This window comes from Bos javanicus, chromosome 12 (genome assembly GCF_032452875.1).
Source record: "Bos javanicus breed banteng chromosome 12, ARS-OSU_banteng_1.0, whole genome shotgun sequence".
NCBI lineage: Eukaryota > Metazoa > Chordata > Mammalia > Artiodactyla > Bovidae > Bos > Bos javanicus.
Genome location: NC_083879.1, coordinates 70987829 through 71013897, shown reverse-complemented (window position 1 = coordinate 71013897; position 26069 = coordinate 70987829). Strand labels below are relative to the sequence as shown.

At 42.6% G+C, this 26069-nt stretch overlaps 1 protein-coding gene across 1 annotated transcript in view; it reads right to left on the bottom strand.

The window, feature by feature from the left end:
- The window catches only part of LOC133258039 (ATP-binding cassette sub-family C member 4-like), a 138809-nt gene extending 134108 nt beyond the window's left edge, over window positions 1-4701 (bottom strand). Inside the window, 2 exon segments of the mRNA XM_061434374.1 lie at window positions 3757-3877; window positions 4419-4701. Of these exon segments, the coding sequence (XP_061290358.1) occupies window positions 3757-3877; window positions 4419-4474 (177 nt within the window). The 5' untranslated portion in view covers window positions 4475-4701.
- Between the last annotated feature and the right edge of the window lie 21368 nt (window positions 4702-26069).

The following is a 26069-nucleotide window of genomic DNA, read 5'->3' as shown; positions in this document are numbered from 1 at the left end:
GACTGGCATCACCCTGCCTCTTCCCACTGTGTGCCAGGAATGCCTTTGCTGTGGTTGGTCACAGCACTGTCTGGGAACAATGGGTAACCCATGAGTTGTCTGTGCATCACAGGAATTAAAAGAGGGCAGGAGGTTACAAAGTAAACGTATTCATGTTTTAGAGAATCCAGAAGTGAGTTTAGATCTTCCACTATCTAAAATTATCACCACTTAGGGACAGTAATGAGGGGAAGCTGGCTTCTTAAGAGGCTCCTGGTCCATCTGACCACAGCATGATATTGTTGCCGGCATCAACATCCTAGTCAAATCTGGCACCCAGGGGACATGGTCACTTGAAAACTACTCACAATTATGATCCCAAATCCGACTTCCTGCTCCAGGAAGTTCTTAGCATCCTATTTATTATATTAAACAAAGTTCAGGATGCATGTGTCTGAGACCCTGAAGACAAAGCTCTAAAGACAAGCCTTCCTGACCCTGGATAAACTCTTAGTCATTGAGATGATCAGGCTTGTAAGTCAGAGTGCCTGAAATGGAACCTCACTTTGTCCTTTAAACTCCCTGTAACCACAGGCAACCTATGTAATTACCTGGGTTCAGAGTCCTTTCTTCTACAATGGGGGTAATAGAAAACCTACAACTTCGCTGAGTTAGCCAAAGAAATAAAAATGTTATTACACACAAAGTGCTCGTGGCAGTTCCTGATACATAACTTAATTCGAGTACTTGCTATTGCTATTGCTGCACTACTAATAGTACTGCGGCTGCCACCACCAGTACTACTCAGTATGACCCTTTGTAACTGCCACTTGTACTTGTAGTACTACTACTGAGATGAGACCCCCATTTACCAGGTCCTCAACTCCCCACTTCTCTGCCATGACCACCCAACAACCAGCCTCCTGAAAGAGGGGCTGGGGCTCTACCAGTTGCACTTGATGCAGCCCCTAGGCCTGGCCTTCCTGGATCCCCAGTAGGAAGTGTTCCTGGGGCTGGACAACTGTGAAATCAACATTCCACCCCACCCTTCACAAGGCACTGCAGCATCTTGGTGGTCAGAGCCCTCTCTAAGGTGGCACTCTGCCCCACATACCTGTCCCCACCCTATGGCACAATTGTCAACTCACCTTTGTCATCAATGAGAACTCCGTCTCCCAGGACCACCCAGTCACCTGGGAGCTGACAGATTCTCTGTCTGTCCATTTGTGTGGGGCAGACTTCACCTGCCCAGCTGCCCACTGCCCACAGTGCCCTTCAGTATAGCACAGCCTTTAAACAAGAGCCATGCTGCCCACCTGTAAACCACCTGGCCCACCCACCTCACCCCAACACAATGAACTGATAACAGCTCACCACCTTCTCCACCTAGAACACCACTTTAACAGCAACTGCATCTTCCACCCCTCCCTTCCATCACACACTCACAGGCCACCTGTGTCCCTAAGCCAGTGCTAAGGGACCACGGAGAGCACGAGCCACCCAGGGGGGTCTGCAGCAGACCTCCAGCAGGCTCAGCCAGAACAGGGGGCTGACGGCACTGTGTACCCAGGTGAACCGTCTCACTGCAGGGTCTTGACCCAGGATCTTCAGGGTCACGGAGGTCATTGACCTCATGGTTTGCTGTCCCTGGTTTTCTCCTGCACATCCCCTCCTCCATCTCCACCAAAGCCAGGATACCAAGACTCTCCCTTCAACCAGCAAACCACTTCCGCAGCCAGAACAGAAACCAGCATGGAGGGTGCATGAATTCATGGTGAAGCTGGAGCTCCTCCACCTGACCTGGGTGACCTGGCCCACAGGGAGGGCACAGCCCAGGGAAGGGCATGCTCTTGGAGCTCTGGCTCCTCCAAACCAGCTCCTCCAAACCAGGAGGCTCATATTCCTTGAGGTTGTAGGATATTTTCCTCAAGGATCACTTTCAGCATTTGTATCAAGTACTAAGCACTAAAAATGTCCTCAGTCTTAATTAGTCACTCAGTCGTGTCTGATTCCTTGCAACCCCATGAATCATGGCATGCCAGACCTCCCTGTCCATCACCAACTCTCAGAGTTCACCCAAACCTATGTGCATTGAGTCGGTGATGCCATCCAACCATCTCATCCTCTGTTGTCCTCTTCTCCTTCTGCCCCCAATCCCTCCCAGCATCAGGGTCTTTTCCAATGAGTCAACTCTTCGCATGAGGTGACTAAAGTATTGGAGTTTCGGCCTCAACATCAGCCCTTCCAATGAACACCCAGGACTGATCTCCTTTAGGATGGGCTGGTTGGATCTCCTTGCAGTCCAAGGGACTCTCAAGAGTCTTCTCCAACACCACAGTTCAAAAGCATTAATTCTTCAGTGCTCAGCTTTCTTCAAGTCCAACTCCCACACCCATACATGACCACTGGAAAAACCATAGCCTTGACTAGATGGATGTTTGTCAGCAAAGTAATATCTCTGCTTTTCAATATGATATCTAGGTTGGTCATAACTATCCTTCCAAGAAGTAAGCATCTTTTAATTTCATGGCTGCAGTCACCATCTGCAGTGATATTGGAGCCCATAAAAATAAAGTCTGACACTGTTTCCCCATCTATTTGCCATGCAGTAATGGGACCAGATTCCATGATCTTCATTTTCTGAATGTTGAGCTTTAAGCCAACATTTTCACTCTCCTCTTTCACTTTCATCAAGAGGCTTTTGAGTTCCTCTTCACTTTCTGCCATAAGGGTAGTGTTATCTGTATATCTGGGGTTATTGATATTTCTCCCAGCAATCTTGATTCCAGCTTGTGCTTCTTCCAGCCCAGTGTTTCTCATGATGTACTCTGCATATAAGTTAAATAAGCAGGGTGACAATATACAGCCTTGACATACTCCTTTTCCTATTTGGAACCAGTCTGTTGTTCCATGTCCAGTTCTAACTGTTGCTTCCTGACCTGCATACAGGTTTCTCAAGAGGCACGTCAGGTGGTCTGGTATTCCCATGTCTTTCACAATTTTCCACAGTTTATTGTGATCCACACAGTCAAAGGCTTTGGCATAGTCAATAAAGCAGAAATAGATGTTTTTCTGGAACTCTCTTGCTTTTTCCATGATCCACTGGATGTTGGCAATTTGATCTCCGGTTCCTCTGCCTTTTCTAAAACCAGCTTGAACATCTGGAAGTTCACGGTTCACATATTGCTGAAGCCTGGCTTGGAGAATTTTGAGCATTACTTTACTAGCATGTGAGATGAGTGCAATTGTGCAGTAGTTTGAGCACTCTTTGGCATTGCCTTTCTTTGGGATTGGAATGAAAACTGACCATTTCCAGTCCTGTGGCCACTGCTGAGTTTTCCAAATTTGCTGGCATGTTGAGTGCAGCACTTTCACAGCATCATCTTTTAGGATTTGAAATAGCTCAACTGGAATTCCATAACCTCCACTAGCTTTGTTCATAGTGATGCTGTCTAAGGCCCACTTGACTTCACATTCCAGGATGTCTGGCTCTAGGTGAGTGATACGGTATAAAATGTCTTGTCTTATCAGTGCCATCCTTTACAATAAGCTGTTATGAGAAAACCTGAAAGAACTTTTGGCCAACTTAGTACTAATCCCCTGGAGGCTCACTCCTTTAAGCTCTGTCCATTCTAAAAATAAAGGCAACCACTGAGGTACATCATGATGAGATTTATCCTGTGACAAACTGCTGTCCTCTCTCCCCACCATTGCATCCATCTCAGTACTGATCTGCACACACTTAAAAGCAACACACAGTATGTAAAAAAATTTTACCTCAAGAAAGGTAAATATTCCCAAAACTAGACAGGATTTCCAGTAACACTTTATGATTGCTTTCATTAAAGAAGGCTCCTGTTTGTATGTCTTGGCTCTCAAAACTTCTTGATCCCAGTACCTGTGATGAGAAACAGAGTACAGTAAATAACAGCGTGTCCACCAAAAGGAAAGGGGGAGGGGTGGAGTGGGTGATGAGCCTTCACTACAGGGTGCTCTGCGGCTGCCCCATAGATGCTGGCTAACTGATCACAGGGCTCCTGAAAGATGAGTGGTGCAGACTCTGAAGCACCAGAGAAACAGGCCTTGAGGGAAAAGTTCCAGATTCTGGAAACAAGTTCCTTCCAAGCTTTGCTGGACTCACAGGTCATGAGCAGTTCAGGGCAGACACTGTCCTCAGGGACCCCACCTCCAGGGACAGAGCTCGCTCTCTAGGGCCATGGCTGTGGGCTCCCTCCACGTCCACAGATGCACAGGAAACACGGGCTCCCCCAGCCTCCAAAGTGGGCTAAGCCCGGGGTCAGCCTGAGGAGGGGAGCATTCAGTGTCAGGGGAGGAGGCTCAGAAGAACCTGGAGGAAGCAAAGCCCCCCCCACATGCACCTTTAGCCCCACATGGAAATTCTCACTCTCCCTCTCTTTCTCCCTGCTGCCTGTGCTCACCCTTGCAGCTCTTCTCCAAGGTTCTGGGAGTGATCTTCTGGAAGCACTGAGTACATGTCATCTTGTTTTAATTTCTGTTCATCACCAATTTTAAACAAGGGGTTTAGCCACCTGCTAAAAATTAAAAGGACAGTGATATATATCCAAATTCTGCTGCTCTGCACAGATGCTCAATTGTACATCCAAACTACACATCTATAATTAGAATCTTATATTTATGGGCTTTGTTAAATAAAAACAAAAAAAACACTACATTTTAAATATATAGAGGTATGGGGGAATAATTAGATATCTGTTTACACACTCACTCACATACATACACACAGTCCCTAACTCTGTACTCTGAGAGGCCCTGGAAGCAATGGCGCACTGGTAGCATTTTAGCCCCCTGATCTTGGGGTTTGGGGTAACATACACAATCACAATTTTTTTCTTGTTGTAAGAAATGTTAAGGTCTCTTATCAGCTTCCAAATATTCAGAACAGTAGGATTAACTAAAGTCAACAGACTGCACATTACATCCCCATAACTGACTCATTTTATAATGGAAGTTTGTGCACTTAGTTCCCCTTCACCCAGACCTTGGCTTTTTAATACCTTCTTCGCTAAAAGGAATCAACTAAGAAAAGGCTGGTTCCAAAATTGGGGCTGTGTGTGTCAGCACTGATAACTCTGTTTTTTTTTTTTTGTTTTTTTTTTTACTGTAATATAAGTGCCTGAAATAAAGCTTTGAAGACATCCATGTCAAAGACATCCATCTCCAGTGAACACGTGACAGCTACACAATGAGATAAAGAGCCAGTCCACCCCACCCGTGAAGTTCCCGCTTTAGAAAGCTCTGGTTGACCTGATAACAGACCATCTCACTGACTGTTTGCTTCTCCCTTCCTGCACTTTAATTCCCTCTCTTATTTTTTAAATTCACCAATAAAGAGTGAAACTTTAAAATCCTAGACACCCTACCCTCAACCTCAAAAAGGCAGAACCCCAAGTCCAAGCTTACTCGAGAGCTCTCTCTCCCCACCTAGGACCTCGCTGTGTCACCCCAGGGGTGCCTTGTACCCTCCGGGGCATGTGAGTGATACACCTTGGCATTTCAAAGTTCCCTGATGGTTGTTGCTAAGATGTGTCTCACAATCCTAAGAACCACAAGGGCCAGTCCAGCCACAACACTGGCTGCAAAAAGAGAATTTCTGTGGGGGCTGCTCATAACTAGTATGAGCCCTGGTGAGCAGAGCCCCAGGCAAAAGCCTCACTGTCTACAGGCCAAAACCAACAGGCAGAGAAAGTCCAAGATGGGTCTGGGACATATTGTGCCATAAAATAAAGAATCATGAGGATGTGTAGGAAGGACAGAGAAGCTTGAATGGCTCTTGCTAGACAAATCTGGGATACTTTGAACATCCAATGAACTTAACCCAGTAAATAATGAAAGAATCCATGAATAAGTACTGCTAAATAAATGGAAGAAAAAGGAAAACTCTTGCAAACAAATGCAAACACACATAAAATGAGTAATCAATTACTTTTTAACTGTGTACATAACTTAAAATGTACTGTACTGAATGATTTTTAAGCGCAAGATATGTTTTATCTTTATATGAGAAAAATCACTTGAGAAATTGTTTTGTGATTCAATCTATAAACTATGTATTCCAAGACATGTCTGTTCCAGATAGATGCTTAGTCCCTTGTGCAAATCAAGTACTGGTCCAAAATACTGCTGAAATTTTATATTTTTACTGATATTTTACACTTTTTTATCCTGCATGTCCTGTAAAGTTATAAATCTGCACAATAAAAATATTTAACAATTCCAAAAAAATAAAAGGAACAATCAAGTCAAGAAAATCATCAATGGAAATTAAAAACTGGCTGAAAGTTTACAGCAGAAGATGATATTTACATAATCTCAATTTATCTCTCTGCAATTATTTATTATAAAGGGAAAAAACAGTAACTATACAGATAATCCCACCGAAAAACCTATTCAGATAGACCATGCATTATTTAAATGATAATAGTTAGTATGCAGAGACAGCCCACAGGTAAACACCATTTTACTGATTTTGCCAGGGTAAGGAAATTTCCAAGGCCAGACCATAATAACCCATGGATAGAGATTAAATCAGTCAGTCCTAAAAGAAATCAACCCTGAATATTCATTGGAAGGCCTGATGCTGAAGCTCCAATACTTTGGCCAAGCTAATGAGAAGAGCTGACTGATTGAAAAAGACCCGGATGCTGGGAAAGGTTGAAGGCAAAAGGAGAAGAGGGCAGTAGAAGATGAGATGGTTAGATAAGATCACTGACTCAATGGACATGAGTTTGAGCAAACTCCAGGAGAAAGTAAGGGACAAGGAAGCCTGGTGTGCTGGTCCATGGGGTCGCAAAGAGTCGGACACAACTGAGCGACTGAAAAACAGCCAGGACAGAGATCATATTTCTTTTATCTTGTTATTCCTAGGACAACATGGGTACAGATGCTCAAGAATTATTTGTTGGATGTATGAATATCCATGACTCATTAAAGAAGCAATAAGATTGAACTTCAAATTTTGCTAATCCAGGTACCTTGGCACCCCTAAAGAAACCCCAGTCCAGGAGTCAGAAGACTGGACTCTAGTCCCAGCAGTGGTGCTGAGCACTCAGGGCCTCAGCTGTCCTCTGCTCCACGTCTCCACTCCGGTTCAGCAGCTCCATGCCTTTAACATCTCTAGGCCTCAGTTTCCTTCCAAAACAATGGTGTATACCTAGGAGCTTTACCACTAAGCAGGTTTGACACACGTTGGGTGTTATTCCACACTTGTCTCCCACAGAAAATGCCCAGGGAATCAGCACTGGGATGTACCCAGATGATGACACTCTGCCCCCAAAGTGAAAGCGTTAGTCACTCAGTTGTGTCTGATTCTTCCTGACCCCATGGTCTGTCCACAGAATTCTCCAGGCAAGAATACTGGAGTGGGTAGCCATTCCCTTCTCCAAGGGATCTTTCTGACCTAGGGCTGAACCAGGTTCTCCTGCATTACAGATTTTTTACCATCTGAGCTACAAGGGAAGCCCACAAAAGACCCTCTAAAATTCTGCTTGAAGAGGAAAAGATGCTCAGCATCATTAATCATGAGGAAAATGCACATGAAAACCACAATGAGACATCAGCTCACACATATTAGGAGGGCTACGATGGGGAAAAAAAGAAGAAAAAATAGTGTGGGCAAGGATGTGGAGAAACTGGAAATTTGCACACTGGCGATGGGATTGCAAAAAGGTGTATCACAAAGGACAAAGATTTTATGATTTGATTTACATGAAGTCCTCAGATCAGTCAAATTCAAAGAGAAACAAAATGGCCCTGTGGTTGCCAGGGGCTGTGTACAAGAGAAGTGGGCAGTTAGTGTTTTTCAGTTCAGTTCAGTTCATTTCAGTCGCTGAGTCGTGTACAACGCTTTGTGAACACATGAACCACAGAACGCCAGGCCTCCCTGTCCATCACCAACTCCCAGAGTTCACCCAAACCCATATCCATCAAGTCGGTGATGCCACCCAACCATCTCATCCTCTGTCGTCTCCTTTTCCTTCTCCCCTCAATCGTTCCTAGCATCAGGGTCTTTTCAAATGAGTCAGCTCTTCCCATCAGGTGGCCAAAGTATTGGAGTTTCAGCTTCAACATCAGTCCTTCAAAATGACACCCAGGGCTGATCTCCTTTAGGATGGACTGGTTGGATCTCCTTGCAGTCCAAGGGACTCTCAAGAGTCTTCTCCAACACCACAGTTCAAAAGCATCAATTCTTCAGCGCTCAGCTTTCTTCACAGTCCAACTCTCACATCCATACATGACCACTGGAAAAACCATAGCCTTGACTAGATGGACCTTTGTTGGCAAAGTAATGTCTCTGCTTTTGAATATGCTATCTAGGTTGGTCATAACTTTCCTTCCAAGGAGTAAGTGTCTTTTAATTTCATGGCTGCAATCACCATCTGCAGTGATTTTGGAGCCCAGAAAAATAAAGTCAGCCACTGTTTCCACTGTTTCCCCATCTATTTGCCTTGAAGTGATGGGACTGGATGCCATGATCTTAGTTTTCTGAATGTTGAGCTTTAAGCCAACATTTTCACTCTCCTCTTTCACTTTCATCAAGAGGCTCTTTAGTTCTTCATTTTCTGCCATAAGGGTGGTGTCATCTGCATGTCTGAGGTTATTGATATTTCTCCCGGCAATCTTGATTCCAGCTTGTGCTTCTTCCAGCCCAGTGTTTCTCATGATGTACTCTGCATATAAGTTAAATAAGCAGGGTGACAATATACAGCCTTGATGTACTCCTTTTCCTATTTGGAACCAGTCTGTTGTTCCATGTCTAGTTCTAACTGTTGTTTCCTGACCTGCATACAGGTTTCTCAAGAGGCAGGTCAGGTGGTCTGGTATTCCCATGTCTTTCACAATTTTCCACAGTTTATTGTGATCCATACAGTCAAAGGCTTTGGCATAGTCAATAAAGCAGAAATAGATGTTTTTCTGGAACTCTCTTGCTTTTTCCATGATCCACTGGATGTTGGAAATTTGATCTCCGGTTTCTCTGCCTTTTCTAAAACCAGCTTGAACATCTGGAAGTTCACATTTCATGTATTGCTGAAGCCTGGCTTGGAGAATTTTGAGCATTACTTTACTAGCATGTGAGATGAGTGCAATTGTGCGGTAGTTTAAGCATTCTTCCACATTGCCTTTCTTTGGGATTGGAATGAAAACTGACCATTTCCAGTCCTGTGGCCACTGCTGAGTTTTCCAAATTTGTTGGCATATTGAGTGCAGAAGTTTCACAGCATCATCTTTCAGGATTTGAAATAGCTCAACTGGAATTCCATCACCTCCACTAGCTTTTAATAGCACACTAGTACAGAATGCGAAGAAGGCAATGGCAACCCATTCCAGTACTTTTTGGCTGGAAAATCCCATGGTTGGAGGAGCATGGTAGGCTGCAGTCCATGAGGTTGCAGAGAGTCGGACACGACTGAGCGACTTCACTTTCACTTTTCACTTTCATGCATTGGAGAAGGAAATGGCAACCCACTCCAGTGTTCTTGCCTGGAGAATCCCAGGGACGGTGGAGCCTGGTGGGCTGCCATCTATGGCGTCGCACAGAGTCGGACACAATTGAAGCGACTTAGCAGCAGCAGCAGCAGCAGCAGCAGCAGTACAGGATGAAAAGAGTTCTGGAAATTGGCTGCACAATAATGTGAATGTACTTAACAATACTGAACTGCATGCTTAAAAATCGTCAAGATCATAAATTTTATGTTGTGCGCATTTCCCACAATTTAAAAAAATTTAATCAGAAACAAAAATGGCACCTGATGTGCCTCATTTGGAAATCTTCCTGTGTTAGAGTCTAGACTTCGCCACTTCCTGGTTATATGACCGTGAACCAGCCACAAAACCTCTCAGTATTGGCCTTGGGAAAGTGGGGAGAAGACCTGGAGAGAACACCTCCCTGGGATGCTGAGAGGGTCAGTGATGCTCTGAACAGGACAAAGTCCCCCCAGACAAAGAGCAGTCATCACCACCACAGAGTGCTCGAGTAATCCCATGTGGTCCCCAGTAGAAAGCCTCTGAAAGTTTGATACATGAGGTTACAACAACAGCAGTGCCCAAGAGGAAGAAGAAAGACTCTTCTCCTTTCCTGGCAAGGACACAGGCAATGAAAAGCCATGGACTCCGTAAGAGCCCTCCCAACCTCCTCTTCCCCTCTGTAAAAATGCTCTCCAGCCCTGGCACTTTGGGGACTTGGCTCTCCACAAATGCAAACCTCAAACTGCAATTCTGTGCTGATTCTGAATAAACCCATTTTTGCTGGAGAAATATCTGACACTCTGTTTGTTCAGGTCAACAGAGGGAAGGGAATCAACATGATTGGGGGAACCATGGAAGACTCCAAAAGGCAAATGATCCACTTGACACATCTGAAAGGACACTTGTCTCAGGCTGATCAGATGCAGAATTATAAAGACCAAAAAAATCAAGAATAAACTACAGGAGATACATTTGTTAGGAAGTTTATTCTGCCATAAGGACATACCAATAAATTTTAATATACCTTTGGGACGTTCTACCTCTTGCTTGAGGCTGTGGATATTGTATAAAGTTATCAAAACTCATCAAACTAAACAGTTATTGAGAACAGGTCAAGGCCAGAGAAACAGCCCTGCAGAGCTCACCCAGCCTCCTTCTCCAACATGTGGATTTCTGACTTTTAATGAAGAATAACAAGTGTATTCTGAAAATGGTGCAAAGAATCCTAGTTTGAAATTTAACATTTCGATGAATTCACAATCAATAGTTACTAAGGACCTTACAGGACCAACCTCCCTAAACCATCTCAGCACTCAGCCAGTTCACATCCCCCTCATGTCATCAGCTTCTCTGACAAGAGTCTCTGGAGAGTCTGGCTTGACACCAGTAACAGTTTCCACATCCACACTCACCCTGTGGCCAGTGTCAAGGGAGCAAGAATGTAACCAGTCCCTGAAGGGTCAAGTGCATCTGGTCCAAGACCCTGCTCCATCTCATCCCTGGGGACAGGCCCTGCACTCACCCTCAGCTGGCTGGACTCTGGGATGAGGGTGGAGGGAAACACAGAGCTCACCCCAGAGGCTGCAGAGAGGACAGCAGGGAGAGTCTGAGCAGACGGGAAAGTCCAGTCCCCACAGGGACACAGTTCATAAACTAGGCCACTGATTTCCAATATTGGGGAAGAAGAATTATTCAGTAAATCATAATGGGGAAATGGGCTATTTTAGAAAAAAATGGGGCCTATCTTACATCAAAAACTAAAAAATTCTAGCTGCCTTTACTATTAAAATGAGATGAGAAAAAAGGTAAAATTAAACAGATTTATATGATGTTAGGATTTTTAAAACACATACTACAAAAGCAACAAGAGAAATCAAACAGAAAAGCTCAATTTTAAGTAATGATATATAATTTAAAACCTCTAGATACCCAGAGGGGAGGAGCTAAGATGGGGGAGGAATAAGACGGGGAGAACACTTTCTCCCCCACAAATTCATCAAAAGAACATTGAAACGCTGAGTAAATTACACAGAACAACTTCTGAATGCTGGCAGAGGACATCAGGCACCCAGAAAAGTAACCCATTGTCTTCGAAAGGAGGTAGGAAAAAATATAAAAAACAAAAAAAGAGACAGAAGAGGGAGGGATGGAGCTCTGTCCCAGGAAGGGAGTCTTAAAAAGAGAGAAGTTTCCAAACACCAGGAAACATTATCACTGCTGAGTCTGTGCCGAGCCTTGGAAGCACAGAGGGCAACATAACAGGGAGGAAAAATAAATAAACAATTAAAACCCACAGATTACGAGCCCTACAGTAACTCCCCCAGCGGAGAAACAGCACAGATGCCTGCATCCGCCACTAGCAAGCGGGGGCTGGGCAGGGAGGTGCAGCGCAGGCTACATCGTTTAGAGTAAGGATCTGGCCTGAATACCCCGAGCGCTACCTGAGCAAAATAATTTGGGCTAGAAAACCAGACTGTGGGATACTTACCATGCGAAAAGCCAGCCCTAATTCTGAAAGATGATGCTGTGAAAGTGCTGCACTCAATATGCCAGCAAATTTGGAAAACTCAGCAGTGGCCATAGGACTGGAAAAGGTCAGTTTTCATTCCAATCCCAAAGAAAGGCAATGCCAAAGAATGCTCAAACTACTGCACAATTGTACTCATCTCACACACTAGTAAAGTAATGCTCAAAATTCTCCAAGCCAGGCTTCAGCAATATGTGAACCGTGAACTGCCTGATGTTCAAGCTGGTTTTAGAAAAGGCAGAGGAACCAGAGATCAAATTGCCAACATCTGCTGGATCATAGAAAAAGTAAGAGAGTTCCAGAAAAACATCTATTTCTGCTGTACTGTCTATGCCAAAGCCTTTGACTGTGTGGATCACAATCAACTGTTGAAAATTCTGAAAGAGGTGTGAATACCAGACCACCTGATCTGCCTCTTGAGAAATTTGTATGCAGGTCAGGAAGCAACAGTTAGAACTAGACATGGAACAACAGACTGGTTCCAAATAGGAAAAGGAGTTCGTCAAGGCTGTTTATTTAACTTCTATGCAGAGTACATCATGAGAAACGCTGGACTGGAAGAAACACAAACTGGAATCAAGATTGCCGGGAGAAATATCAATAACCTCAGATATGCAGATGACACCACCCTTATGGCAGAAAGTGAAGAGGAACTCAAAAGCCTCTTGATGAAAGTGAAAGTGGAGAGTGAAAAAGTTGGCTTAAAGCTCAACATTCAGAAAACGAAGATCATGGCATCCGGTCCCACCACTTCGTGGGAAATAGATGGGGAAACAGTGCATACACTGTCAGACTTTATTTTTATGGGCTCCAAAATCACTGAAGATGGTGACTGCAGCCATGAAATTAAAAGACGCTTACTCCTTGGAAGGAAAGTTATGACCAACCTAGATAGCATATTCAAAAGCAGAGACATTACTTTGCCAACAAAGGTTCATCTAGTCAAGGCTATGGTTTTTCCTGTGGTCATGTATGGATGTGAGAGTTGGACTGTGAAGAAGGGTGAGCACCGAAGAATTGATGCTTTTGAACTGTGGTGTTGGAGAAGACTCTTGAGAGTCCCTTGGACTGCAAGGAGATCCAACCAGTCCATTCTGAAGGAGATCGGCCCTGGGATTTCTTTGGAAGGAATGATGCTAAAGCTGAAACTCCAGTACTTTGGCCACCTCATGTGAAGAGTTGACTCATTGGAAAAGACTCTGATGCTGGGAGGGATTGGGGGCAGGAGGAGAAGGGGACGACAGAGGATGAGGTGGCTGGATGGCATCACTGACTCAATGTACATGAGTTTGAGTGAACTCCGGGAGTTGGTGATGGACAGGGAGTCCTGGCGTGCTGAGATTCATGGGGTCGCAAAGAGTCGGACACGACTGAGTGACTGATCTGATCTGATCTGATCTGAACCTAAGACACTGTCAGGCCCACACAGAGAACAAAGGACTGAACAGAGATAGTGGGCTGCAGACAGTCCCCCTCTGGTGACAGGCAGCCAGAGCCGGAAGGGGGCAATCACAGCCCCAGAGAGACATTATCTACAAAACTGTAAGCAGGCTTCTTTGATAACTAAAACTTCTTGGGGGTCTGGACAGTCAACATCCGCCTGAGAAGGTGCTCCAGATGTACACCCAGATAACCGAGCACTGGGGAGGCGATAAGTCACAGCAACCATGCTCTCCAAACACCTCATCATCTGAGCTGCTCAGACCTGGGAAGGGCACAAAACGCAGGCCCAACCGAATCTGTGCCTCTGAGGACTACCCGAGTGCCTGAACCTGAGCGGCTTAGACCTGGGAGGTGCAAGCAGCCCAGGGCCGGCTATGGATGGTTCCCAGTGGAGCAACCTAGAGCCTGAGCAGTGTGGGCAGGGAGGCTACATGCGCCGTGAGCAGGGGCGGGCCCAGTGTGGCTGAGGTACTGCGACCACACGCTAGTGTTATTTGTTTGCAGCGTCCCTCCCTACCCACAGCGTGACTGAACAAGTGAGCCTAAAAAAAAATAAATAAAGTGTCCACCACCACCCTCTTTGTATCAGGGCGGAAATCAGACACTGAAGAGACCCACAAACAGAAGAAGCTATAACAGAGGGAACCGCCTTGGAAGCGACAGGCAATAAATTAAAACCCCATGATTAGTACCGATTACATAGGAAGGGGCCTATAGATCTTGAGAAATATAAGCCTGAACAAGGAATTAGCCGAAAATGAACTGACCCCACAATAACACCAGAGAAAGTCCTAGATATATTTTTACTATTTTTACGATAATTCTCTCTTTTTTTAATTTTTAAAAAAATTTTAAGTCCTCTATTACTCCTTTAATTTTCACTTTTGTAACCTACTATTACTTTGCAAAAAAAAAAAAAGACCCTTTTTTAAAAAAAAGCAACCTTCATACATATATTTTTTATAATTTTTGTGACCTTGTTTTTTTTTCTTTTTCTCTTTCTTTCTTTTTTTTTTCTTTTCTTTAACATTATATTTTTGAAATTCCAAACTGTGCTCTAGATTTTTAATTTTAGCTTTTTGGTATTTGTTATCAATTTTGTACCTATATTTTTAAAATTACTTTTGTGACTTTTTTTTCCCTCTCTTTCTTTATCTTCATCTTTTCTTTAACATTCTACTTCTGACATTCCGAACTCTACTTCAGATTTTTAATTTATGCTTTTTGGTATTTGTTTTCAATTTTGTACCTATATCTTCTTTATAATTTTTGTGACTTTTTTTTTTCTCTTTCTTTTTCTTCTTCTTTTCTTTAACATTGTATTTTTTAAATTCCACACTCTACTGTAGATTTTTAACTTTTGTTTTTTGGTATTTGTTATCCATTTTGTACCTATATTTTCTTTATACCTTTTGTGACTTTGTTTTTGTTTTGTTTTCTTTTTCTCTCTTTTCCTTCTTCTTTACATTAACACTGTATTTTTGAAAATACAAACTCTACTCTAGATTTTTAATTTTTACTTCTAGGTATTTGTTACCAATTTTGTACCTTTAAGAACCCAATCTTCAGTACCCATTTTTTACTAGGGAGCGAGAATACTGGCTTGACTGCTCTCTCTCTTTGAATTCTCCTTTTTCTCCACCAGGTCGCCTGTATCTCCTCCCTAACTCCTCTCTACTCTACCCAACTCTGTGAATTTCTGTGTGGTCCAGACGGTGGAGAACACTTAGGGAACATATTACTGGCTGGATCTGTCTCTCTCCTTTTCATTCCCCACTTTTATCCTCTTGGCCACCTCTGTCTCCTTCCTCCCTCTTCTCTTCTCTGTATAACTCCATTAACATCTCTGAGCGGTCCAGTTGTGGAGTGCACATAAGGAAGTGATTACTGGCTAGCCCGCTCTCTCCTCTATTGATTCCACCTCATCTCATTCAGGTCACCTCTAACTCCCTCCTCCTTCTTCTCTTCTCCATGTAACGCTGTGAACCTCTCTGGGTGACCCTCATGGTAGAGAAACTTTTCATCTTTAACATAGATGTTTTATCAATGGTGCTGTATAGAAGGAGAAGTTTTGAGACTACTGTAAAAATAAGACTGATAACAGGAAGCAGGAGGCTAAAGTCCAAACCCTGACTCCACGGAACTCCTGACTCCAGGGAACATTAATTGACAGGAGCTCATCAAATGCCTTCATACCTACACTGAAACCAAGCACCACACAAGGGCCAACAAGTTCCAGGGCAAGACATACCAAGCAAATTCTCCAGCAACACAGGAACACAGCCCTGAGCTCCAAGATACAGACTGCCCAAAGTCATCCCAAAACTATAGACATCTCATAACTCATTACGGGACACTTCATTGCACTCCAGAGAGAACAAATCCAGCTCCACCCACCAGAACACCGACACAAGCTTCCCTAACCAGGAAACCTTGACAAGCCACCTGTACAAACCCAAACACAGTGAGGAAACGCCACAATAAAGAGAACTCCACAAACTGCCAGAATACAGAAAAGACACCCCAAACTCAGCAATTTAAACAAGATGAAGAGACAGAGGAATACCCAGCGGGTAAAGGAACAGGAGAAATGCCCACCAAACCAAACAAAAGAGGAAGAGGTAGGGAATCTACCTGATAAAGAATTCTGAATAATGATAGTGAAATTGATCCAAAATCTTGAAATCAAAATGGAATCACAGATAAATAGCCTGGAGACAAGGATTGAGAAGATGCAAGAAAGGTTTAACAAGGACCTAGAAGAAATAAAAAAGAGCCAATATATAATGAATAATGCAATAAATGAGATAAAAAATACTCTAGAGGCAACAAATAGTAGAATAACAGAGACAGAAGATAGGATTAGTGAATTAGAAGATAGAATGGTAGAAATAAATGAATCAGAGAGGAAAAAAGAAAAACGTATTAAAAGAAATGAGGACAATCTCAGAGACCTCCAGGACAATATTAAACGCTACAACTTTCGAATCATAGGGGTCCCAGAAGAAGAAGACAAAAAGAAAGACCATGAGAAAATACTTGAGGAGATAATAGTTGAAAACTTCCCTAAAATGGGGAAGGAAATAATCACCCAAGTCCAAGAAACCCAGAGAGTCCCAAACAGGATAAACCCAAGGCGAAACACGCCAAAACACATATTAATCAAGTTAACAAAGATCAAACACAAAGAACAAATATTAAAAGCAGCAAGGGAAAAACAACAAATAACACACAAGGGAATTCCCATAAGGATAACAGCTGATCTTTCAATAGAAACTCTCCAAGCCAGGAGGGAATGGAAAGACATACTTAAAGTGATGAAAGAAAGTAACGTACAGCCAGGATTACTGTACTCAGCAAGGATCTCATTCAAATATGAAGGAGAAATCAAAAGCTTTACAGACAAGCAAAAGCTGAGAGAATTCAGCACCACCAAACGAGCTCTCCAACAAATACTAAAGGATACTCTCTAGACAGGAAACACAAAAACGGTGTATAAATTCGAACCCAAAACAATAAAGTAAATGGGAACTGGATTATACTTATCAATAATTACCTTAAATGTAAATGGGTTGCATGCTGCAACCAAAAGGCAAAAACTGGCTGAATGGATAAAAAAACAAGACCCCTAAATATGTTGTCTACAAGAGACCCACCTCAAAACAGGGGACACATACAGACAAAGTGAAGGGCTGGAAAAAGATTTTCCATGCAAATAGGGACTAAAAGAAAGCAGGAGTAGCAATACTCATATCAGATAAAATAGACTTTAAAACAAAGGCTGTGAAAAGAGACAAAGAAGGTCACTACATAATGATCAAAGGATCAATCCAAGAAGAAGATATAACAATTATAAATATCTATGCACCCAAAATAGGAGCACCATAATATGTAAGAAAAATGCTAACAAGTATGAAAGAAGAAATTAACAATAACACTATAATAGTAGGAGACTTTAATACCCCACTCACACCTATGGATAGATCAACAAAACAGAAAAATAACAAGGAAACATAAACTTCAAATGATACAATAGACCAGTTAGACCTAATTGATATCTATAGGACATATCATCTCAAAACAATGAATTTCACCTTTTTCTCAAGCGCACATGGAACCTTCTCCAGGATAGATCACATCCTGGGCCATAAATCTAGCCTTGGTAAATTCAGAAAAATTGAAATCATTCCAAGCATCTTTTCTGACCACAATGCACTAAGATTAGATCTCAATTACAGGAGAAAAACTATTAAAAATTCCAACATATGGAGGCTGAACAACACGCTGCTGAATAACAAACAAATCACAGAAGAAATCAAAAAAGAAATAAAAATTGCATAGAAATGAATGAAAATGAAAACACAACAACCCAAAACCTGTGGGACACTTTAAAAGCAGTCCTAAGGGGAAAGTTCATAGCAATACAGGCATACCTCAAGAAACAAGAAAAAAGTCAAATAAATAACATAACTCTACACCTAAAGCAACTAGAAAAGGAAGAAAAGAAGAAGCCCAGGGTTAGTAGAAGGAAAGAAATCTTAAAAAATAGGGCAGAAATAAATGCAAAAGAAACAAAAGAGACCATAGCAAAAATCAACAAAGCCAAAAGCTGGTTCTTTGAAAAGATAAATAAAATTGACAAACCATTAGCCAGACTCATCAAGAAACAAAGGGAGAAAAACCAAATCAATAAAATTAGAAATGAAAATGAAGAGATCACAACAGACAACACAGAAATACAAAGGATCATAAGAGATTACTATCAGCAATTATATGCCAATAAAATGGACAACGTGGAAGAAATGGACAAATCCTTAGAAAAGTACAACTTTCCAAAACTGGGCCAGGAAGAAATAGAAAATCTTAACAGACCCATCACAAGCACAGAAATTGAAACTGTAATCAGAAATCTTCCAGCAAACAAAAGCCCAGGTCCAGATGGCTTCACACCTGAATTCTACCAAAAATTTAGAGAAGAGCTAACACCTATCCTACTCAAACTCTTCCAGAAAATTGCAGAGGAAGGTAAACTTCCAAACTCATTCTATGAGGCCACCATCACCCTAATACCAAAACCTGATAAAGATGCCACAAAAAAAGAAAACGACAGGCCAATATCACTGATGAACATAGAAGCAAAAATCCTTAACAAAATTCTAGCAATCAGAATCCAACAACACATTAAAAAGATCACACATCACGACCAAGTGGGTTTTATACCAGGGATGCAAGGATTCTTCAATATCCATAAATCAATCAATGTAATACTCCACATTAACAAATTGAAAAATAAAAACCATATGATTATCTCAATAGATGCAGAGAAAGCCTTTGACAAAATTCAACATCCATTTATGAAAAAACTCTCCAGAAAGCAGGAATAGAAGGAACATACCTCAACATAATGAAAGCTATATATGACAAACCCACAGCAAACATTTTTCTCAATGGTGAAAAATTGAAAGCATTTCCTCTAAAGTCAGGAACAAGATGAGGGTGCCCAATTTCACCATTCCTATTCAACATAGTATTGGAAGTTTTGGCAACAGCAATCAGAGCAGAAAAAGAAATAAAAGGAATCCAAATTGGAAAAGAAGAAGTCAAACTCTCACTGTTTGCAGATGACATGATCCTCTACATAGAAAACCCTGAAGACTCCACCAGAAAATTACTAGAACTAATAAATGAATATAGTAAAGTTGCAGGATATAAAATTAACACACAGAAATCCCTTGCATTCCTATATACTAATAATGAGAAAATAGAAAGAGAAATTAAGAAAACAATTCCATTCATCATTGCAACAAAAATAATAAAATACTTAGGAATATATCTACCTAAAGAAACTAAAGACCTATATATAGAAAACTATAAAACACTGGTGAAAGAAATCAAAAAGGACACTAATAGATGGAGAAATATACCATGTTCATGGATTGGAAGAATCAATATAGTGAAAATGAGTATACTACCCAAAGCAATCTATAGATTCAAAGCAATCCCTATCAAGCTACCAACGGTATTCTTCACAGAGCTAGAACAAATAATTTCACAATTTGTATGGAAATACAAAAAACCTCGAATAGCCAAAGCTATCTTGAGAAAGAAGAATGGAACTGGACGAATCAACCTGCCTGATGTCAGGCTCTACTACAAAGCCACAGTCATCAAGACAGTATGGTACTGGCACAAAGACAGAAATATAGATCAATGGAACAAAATAAAAAGCCTAGAGATAAATCCACACACCTATGGACACCTTATATTTGACAAAGGAGGCAAGAAAATACAATGGATTAAAGACAATCTCTTTAACAAGTGGTGCTGGGAAAACTGGACAACCACTTGTAAAAGAATGAAACTAGAGTACTTCCTAACACCATACACAAAAATAGACTCAAAATGGATTAAAGATCTAAACGTGAGACCAGAAACTATAAAACTCCTAGAGGAGAACATAGGCAAAACACTCTGCGACATACATCACAGCAGGATCCTCTATGACCCACCTCCCAGAATATTGGAAATAAAAGCAAAAATAAACAAATGGGACCTAATTAAACTTAAAAGCTTCTGCACAACAAAGGAAACCATAAGCAAGGTGAAAAGGCAGCCTTCAGAATGGGAGAAAATAATAGCAAATGAAGCAACTGACAAACAACTAATCTCAAAAATATACAAGCAACTCCTACAGCTCAACTCCAGAAAAATAAATGACCCAATCAAAAAATGGGCCAAAGAACTAAATAGACATTTCTCCAAAGAAGACATACAGATGGCTAACAAACACATGAAAAGATGCTCAACATCACTCATTATCAGAGAAATGCAAATCAAAACCACTATGAGGTACCATTTCACACCAGTCACAATGGCTGCGATCCAAAAGTCTACAAGCAATAAATGCTGGAGAGGGTTTGGAGAAAAGGGATCCCTCTTACATTGTTGGTGGGAATGCAAACTAGTACAGCCACTATGGAGAACAGTGTGGAGATTCCTTAAAAAACTGGAAATAGAACTGCCTTATGATCCAGCAATCCCAATGCTGGACATACACACCGAGGAAACCAGAATTGAAAGAGACACGTGTACCTCAATGTTCATCGCAGCACTGTTGATAATAGTCAGGACATGGAAGCAACCTAGATGTCCATCAGCAGATGAATGGATAAGAAAGCAGTGGTACATATACACAATTGAGTATTACTCAGCCATTAAAAAGAATACATTTGAATCAGTTCTAATGAGGTGGATGAAACTGGAGCCTATTATACAGAGTGAAGTAAGCCAGAAAGAAAAACACCAATACAGTATACTAACGCATATATATGGAATTTAGAAAGATGGTAACAATAACCCTGTATATGAGACCGCAAAAGAGACACTGATGTATAGAACAGTCTTTTGGATCCTGTGGGAGAGGGAGAGGGTGGGATGATTGGGAGAATGGCATTTAAATATGTATAATATCATATATGAAATGAGCTGAAAGTCCAGGTTCAATGTACGATACTGGATGCTTGGGGCTGGTGCACTGGGATGACCCAGAGAGATGGTATGGGGAGAGAGGAGGGAGGAGGGAGGAGGGTTCAGGATGTGGAATACATGTATACCTGTGGTGGATTCATGTTGATATATGGCAAAACCAATACAATATTGTAAAGTCAAATAAAATTAAATTAAAAAAAAATAAATAATAAAAAACCTGCAAAAAAAAAAAAAAAAACCTCTAAAGAACAAGTTAAAACCTCAAAAAGTATTATATGTATGATTACAAGTTATTTCAAAAATATAAATGCTCTATAAGAAAAAACATCTATTAACAGACATTTGAAGAAACACAAATAAATGGTCAGTAGACATAAAAAATCTTCCATCTCTACAAATCAAATGGCAACCCACTCCAGTATTCTGTCTGGGAAATCCCATGGAGAGAGGAGCCTGACAGGCTACAGTCCATGGGGTTGCAAACAGTCAAACTGGAGTAGGTGACTGAGCACACATAAATCAAATAAATTCAAATTAAAACTCTTTGAATTATTTTTAACTTCAGGCCCAGGAAAAAAATGTAATTCAGATACTCAAAGTTGACAATGAAATAAGCTCACAAACACCTGTTAAGAGGGCAAATTGATCTGAACCTAATGGAAAACAATTCAGCCTTTCACTAATTATTCTATTTCTGGGAATTTGGAAAAAGAAAAGATGCACCAAAATATATGGTCATAGATATGCATCACATCCTAATTAGCAATACACTCTATTAAACAAAAGTGAAAGACTGCATACATTTCAATTAAATACCATGTTTTGACATAAACAGATTCACAGACTTAGAGAATGAACTTGTGGTTGCCAGGGAGAGTGACGGGGGAAAGGGATAGTTAGGGAGTTTAGTGGGAACATGCATACACTTCTGTATTTAGGATGGATAAGCAACAAGGACCCACTGTATCACAAAGGGAACTCTGCTCAATGTTATGTGCCAGCCTCGATGGGAGTGGGGTTTGGGGAAAAATGGATACGTGTTTATGTACAGCTGAGTTCCTTTGTTGTCCCCCTGAAACTATCACATTGTCAGTTGGATATACTCCTATACAAAATAAAAAGTTTACCTAAAAAATAAATGCCACATTTTGAACATTAACGCTATAAATAAATGTTAACCATAGAAAATTAAGAAGGAATCAGGATCCAAAGATATTTAACTTTATAGAAAAGTGTGCATAACACAACATTGTTAGCAACTATGCCACAATAAAAATTAATTCTAAAAAAACATGAGCTATAATTTTGATTTAAAAAAAAAACTGTGCATGTGCAGATATGCACAAAAATTTTATGGGGAAAGACTAAGAAACAACCAAAATATCAGCAAGTATACCTGGCTAAAAAACAACAAATCCTTGTTCTTTTCTTCTTCTATGTGTTCAGTCGTGTCTGACTCATTGCAGAGTAGCCCACCAGACTCCTCTGTCCATGGGATTCTCCAGGCAACAGTATTGGAGTGGGTTGCCATTTCCTACACCAGGGAATCTTCCTGACCCAGGGATCAAACCCATGTCTGTGTCTCCACATTGGCAGGTGGGTTCCTTACGTCTGGGCCACCTGGGAAGCCCTTCTTCTTGCATAAATTTTCTTATAGAAATAGAAAAATATATATTCTTTTCTAAAATTCTCAATTACCAATAGCCATAATGTATACCTTCTCTTAGACCCTAAGTCCTACCTCTCCTGTGAAAACACTAAAACCCCTGTGAGGTCATTTGTATAAAGACAATAAGCTATTTATTGGCATTATTTACAAGTTGAGAAAGCAGATGAAATGTAGGAAAAGAAAACACCCAATGAGAAAATGAAAACTGTTTCTCTACATGGTGGGTCTTGTCTCTGGGCAGCAATTCCTGCCTGGCCTCATTTCAATTTCCCAGGACAGCAAGTGGGGGACATGAGTAAATCATGAGGATACCTCAGACTTTACAAACAGGATGGCAATTGTGGTTACCAACTAACTTCACAAAGTCTGGACCCCTTTTTAAAAGTTAACACTGAAGGAACAATGCCAATGGGAGGAGTGGCTTAAAGCAGAAAATAGCCTATACCTTCCATCAGAATCTCCTAGAGCTTGTTTAACCCCATCCCCACGGTTTCTAACTTTACAGAATTGGTCTAGAAGGAGTGGGGTCGGGGTGGGGGTGGGGGTGGTGATTTGCATTTCTAACAAGCTCCCAGGTAAGGAGGATGCTGCAGGTCTGAAAGCCATATTTTAGAACAGCCACCCTAAAGCTTGATTAGAGATGTTTCATGTGCATCATCTCCAAGAACAAGATCTTTAAGAACTTCCCTTGAGAAACTCCACTTAGAAGACCAAAGGTGTGTTTGAAATCACCTTCTCCCTCCATTTAAGAGCAAGAATCTCAACAGAAGCAGCTCAGTACTACAGTTACATCCACAACAACACAGGCTCGGAAGCCAGACTGACTGGTTTGGGATCCAACTCTTACTAGTAGCTGTGTGATGGTAGGCAACCTGGTCAACCTCTTGGAATCTGGGGCAGAATGGATACATGTTTATATACGGCTGAATCACTTTCCTGTCCACCTGAAACTATAGCAACATTGTAAATTGTCTGTGAAAATGAAAGTCATTCAGTCATGTCTGACTCTTTGCAACTCCATAGATTATACAGTCCGTGGAATTCTGCAGGTCAGAATACTGGAGTGGGTACCCTTTCCCTTCTCCAAGGGAATCTTCCCAACCCAGGGATTGAACCCCGGTTTCCTGCATTGCAGGCAGATTCTTTACCAGCTGAGCCAGAAGTTTATTTAAAAAAAAAGTTTTAAAAAAATTTACTCAATCTCTCTGCTTAGGTGACTTCACATGTTAAATAAGAGGTAATAGCTCCTTCCACTCCAGAAGAAAAATTGGAAATGGGTGCCTACCCAAATCAATAAGAAGTCCTCACATTCCCATTTCTGTGCACATACAATTTGAAAATCCACAACAGAACATGCCTTGCCCTGGAGAGCTCCTTGCCCTGTCTGAAGTTAAGGAGAGGGGTCCCTTAACTTTGTTATTATTTATTGTGGTTGCTGTTTAGTCACTAAGTCATGTCCGACTGTTTTGCAACCCCATGGACTGTAGCCCGCCAGGCTCCTCTATTCATGGGATTTCCCAGACAAGAATACTGGTGTGGGTTGCCATTCCTTACTCCAGGGGATCTTCCCCACCCAGGGAACAAACCCACATCTCTTAGTCTTCTGCTATGGCGGGTGAATTCTTTACCACTGAGCCAACAAGGAAGCCTACACCCATATTTTTTCTTCTTGACCCTCTTTCCTTAAGGGCCACCGAATGGCCAAGAGATGTAGTTACACACACTGAATACACCACCATCAGAACAAGCACAGAAGCTTCTGTTTCCTGGGAATCCCCAAGGACCTCCCATATGAAGAAAAGGAAATAGAATTTGTGGGAAAGATGGATGGTTTCGGGTCCAGAAAAGAAAGATATAATAATTACTCAAGTGTGATTAAACCCACCTAATTAGTGTTCCCAACTACCAGATGGAAAACTTTAGTTAAGAGTTTCACCTCTCTGAGCTGCTTTTCATCTGTGTGTTTCCTCCCAACTTAGGGGCCCCTCAGTGGTTTCAAAACTACAGGACTCCTGGGAAGGACCACCTGCATCAAGACCATGCACTGTTTCTGGAAAGGCTAGAGATGTAGATAAGACCCCACAGGCTTCAGGGACCCCATCCCCAGGGTGACTCTCTAAAGTGGAAGCAGAGATTCACAGTAAGGGGCTGGTATCCCAGATAAAAGCAAAATGGGTTCAAGAATCATGTCCCTGTTCATTTTTTAAAAAGTGTTTTTTTACACACATGAAATTTGTCAGTAGATACTGGAATATAGTGAGAGATGCACACAGACAGGGAGGCAGGGAGACATGGTCATAGACACAGTGACAAGGGAGCCTGGTGCAGTTGGAACTCAGCTGTCACCTCAAGAATAAGGAGAAAGCTGGGGACATTATTGGAAGATGGCAACAGGAGCAGAGCACTAATTAGATTAAGGAAGTGGTTCAGGGCTGTTTGCTTAGTGGGGAAAGGGTGCGAATTAGTTCAGAACTATGAATCTGGAGCTGTCCTGGGGAAGCCAGCTAAGGATGGTGTGCGGGGTCCGGTCCTTCTCCCACTGACGGTGACCCCTCTGGACAGCCTGGGTTCTCAGCCTCCCTGCCTCCTGCTCCCGCTGCCCCTCCTGGTCCCTGGACTAAGGAGGCTGACAGGGCAGCGAGCTGCTAGGCAGGGAGACCCTGCACTCCACCATCAGGACCCTCTTCTCCTTCCTGCTACCCCTTCCCACCGCCTCACCCAGAGGGCGCAGACAGGGACCCCCGCGGCCGGCGTGGGGAGACCCCACCTGCTACAAGCTGCAGCTGCTGCTGCTAAGTCGCTTCAGTCGTGTCCGACTCTGTGGACCCCATAAACGGCAGCCCACCAGGCTCCTCTGTCCATGGGATTCTCCAGGCAAGAACACTGGAGTGGGTTGCCATTTCCTCCTCCAATGCATGAAAGTGAAAAGTCAAAGCCCGCTACAAGCAGCCATCGGAAAACGCTCCTTCGCCCTGACCCTCGACCCGCAGCCCCTGAAAGGCGCAGCAGCGTCAGGCACTGGCCCTGAGGCTGCGGGCTGTCTCAGCCCAGGCGGGGCTCACCAGAACAGCCGCGAGCAGATGTTCGCGTCCTGCATCGGATTGGGCTTCTCCTCCGGGGACACCGGCCGCATCTTGCCGGCCTGTGAGGTGGGGGCAGCCGTGGGCCTCACGCAGGTGTGAGGTGAGGCTGCAGGCGCCGCCGATGGTGGCGGTGGGGGAACTGTACGGCGGGGGACGCAGGACCCCAGGCGCCCTCGTTCCCACCCTGGCTGCAAACGCTATCGGAGCGCACACTCTGAGCCCGGACCCCAACACAGAAGGTAGAGAGGGAGGGGCAGGCTGGAGCTGAAACGCCCCTCAGCTGTGGTGAAGACCCGGAGAAAGCTGGCAGAAGCAGATAGCAGCCCGCCCTCTGGGCACGCTGCCCTCATCAGGACCAAACAAGGGTGCTGTGGGA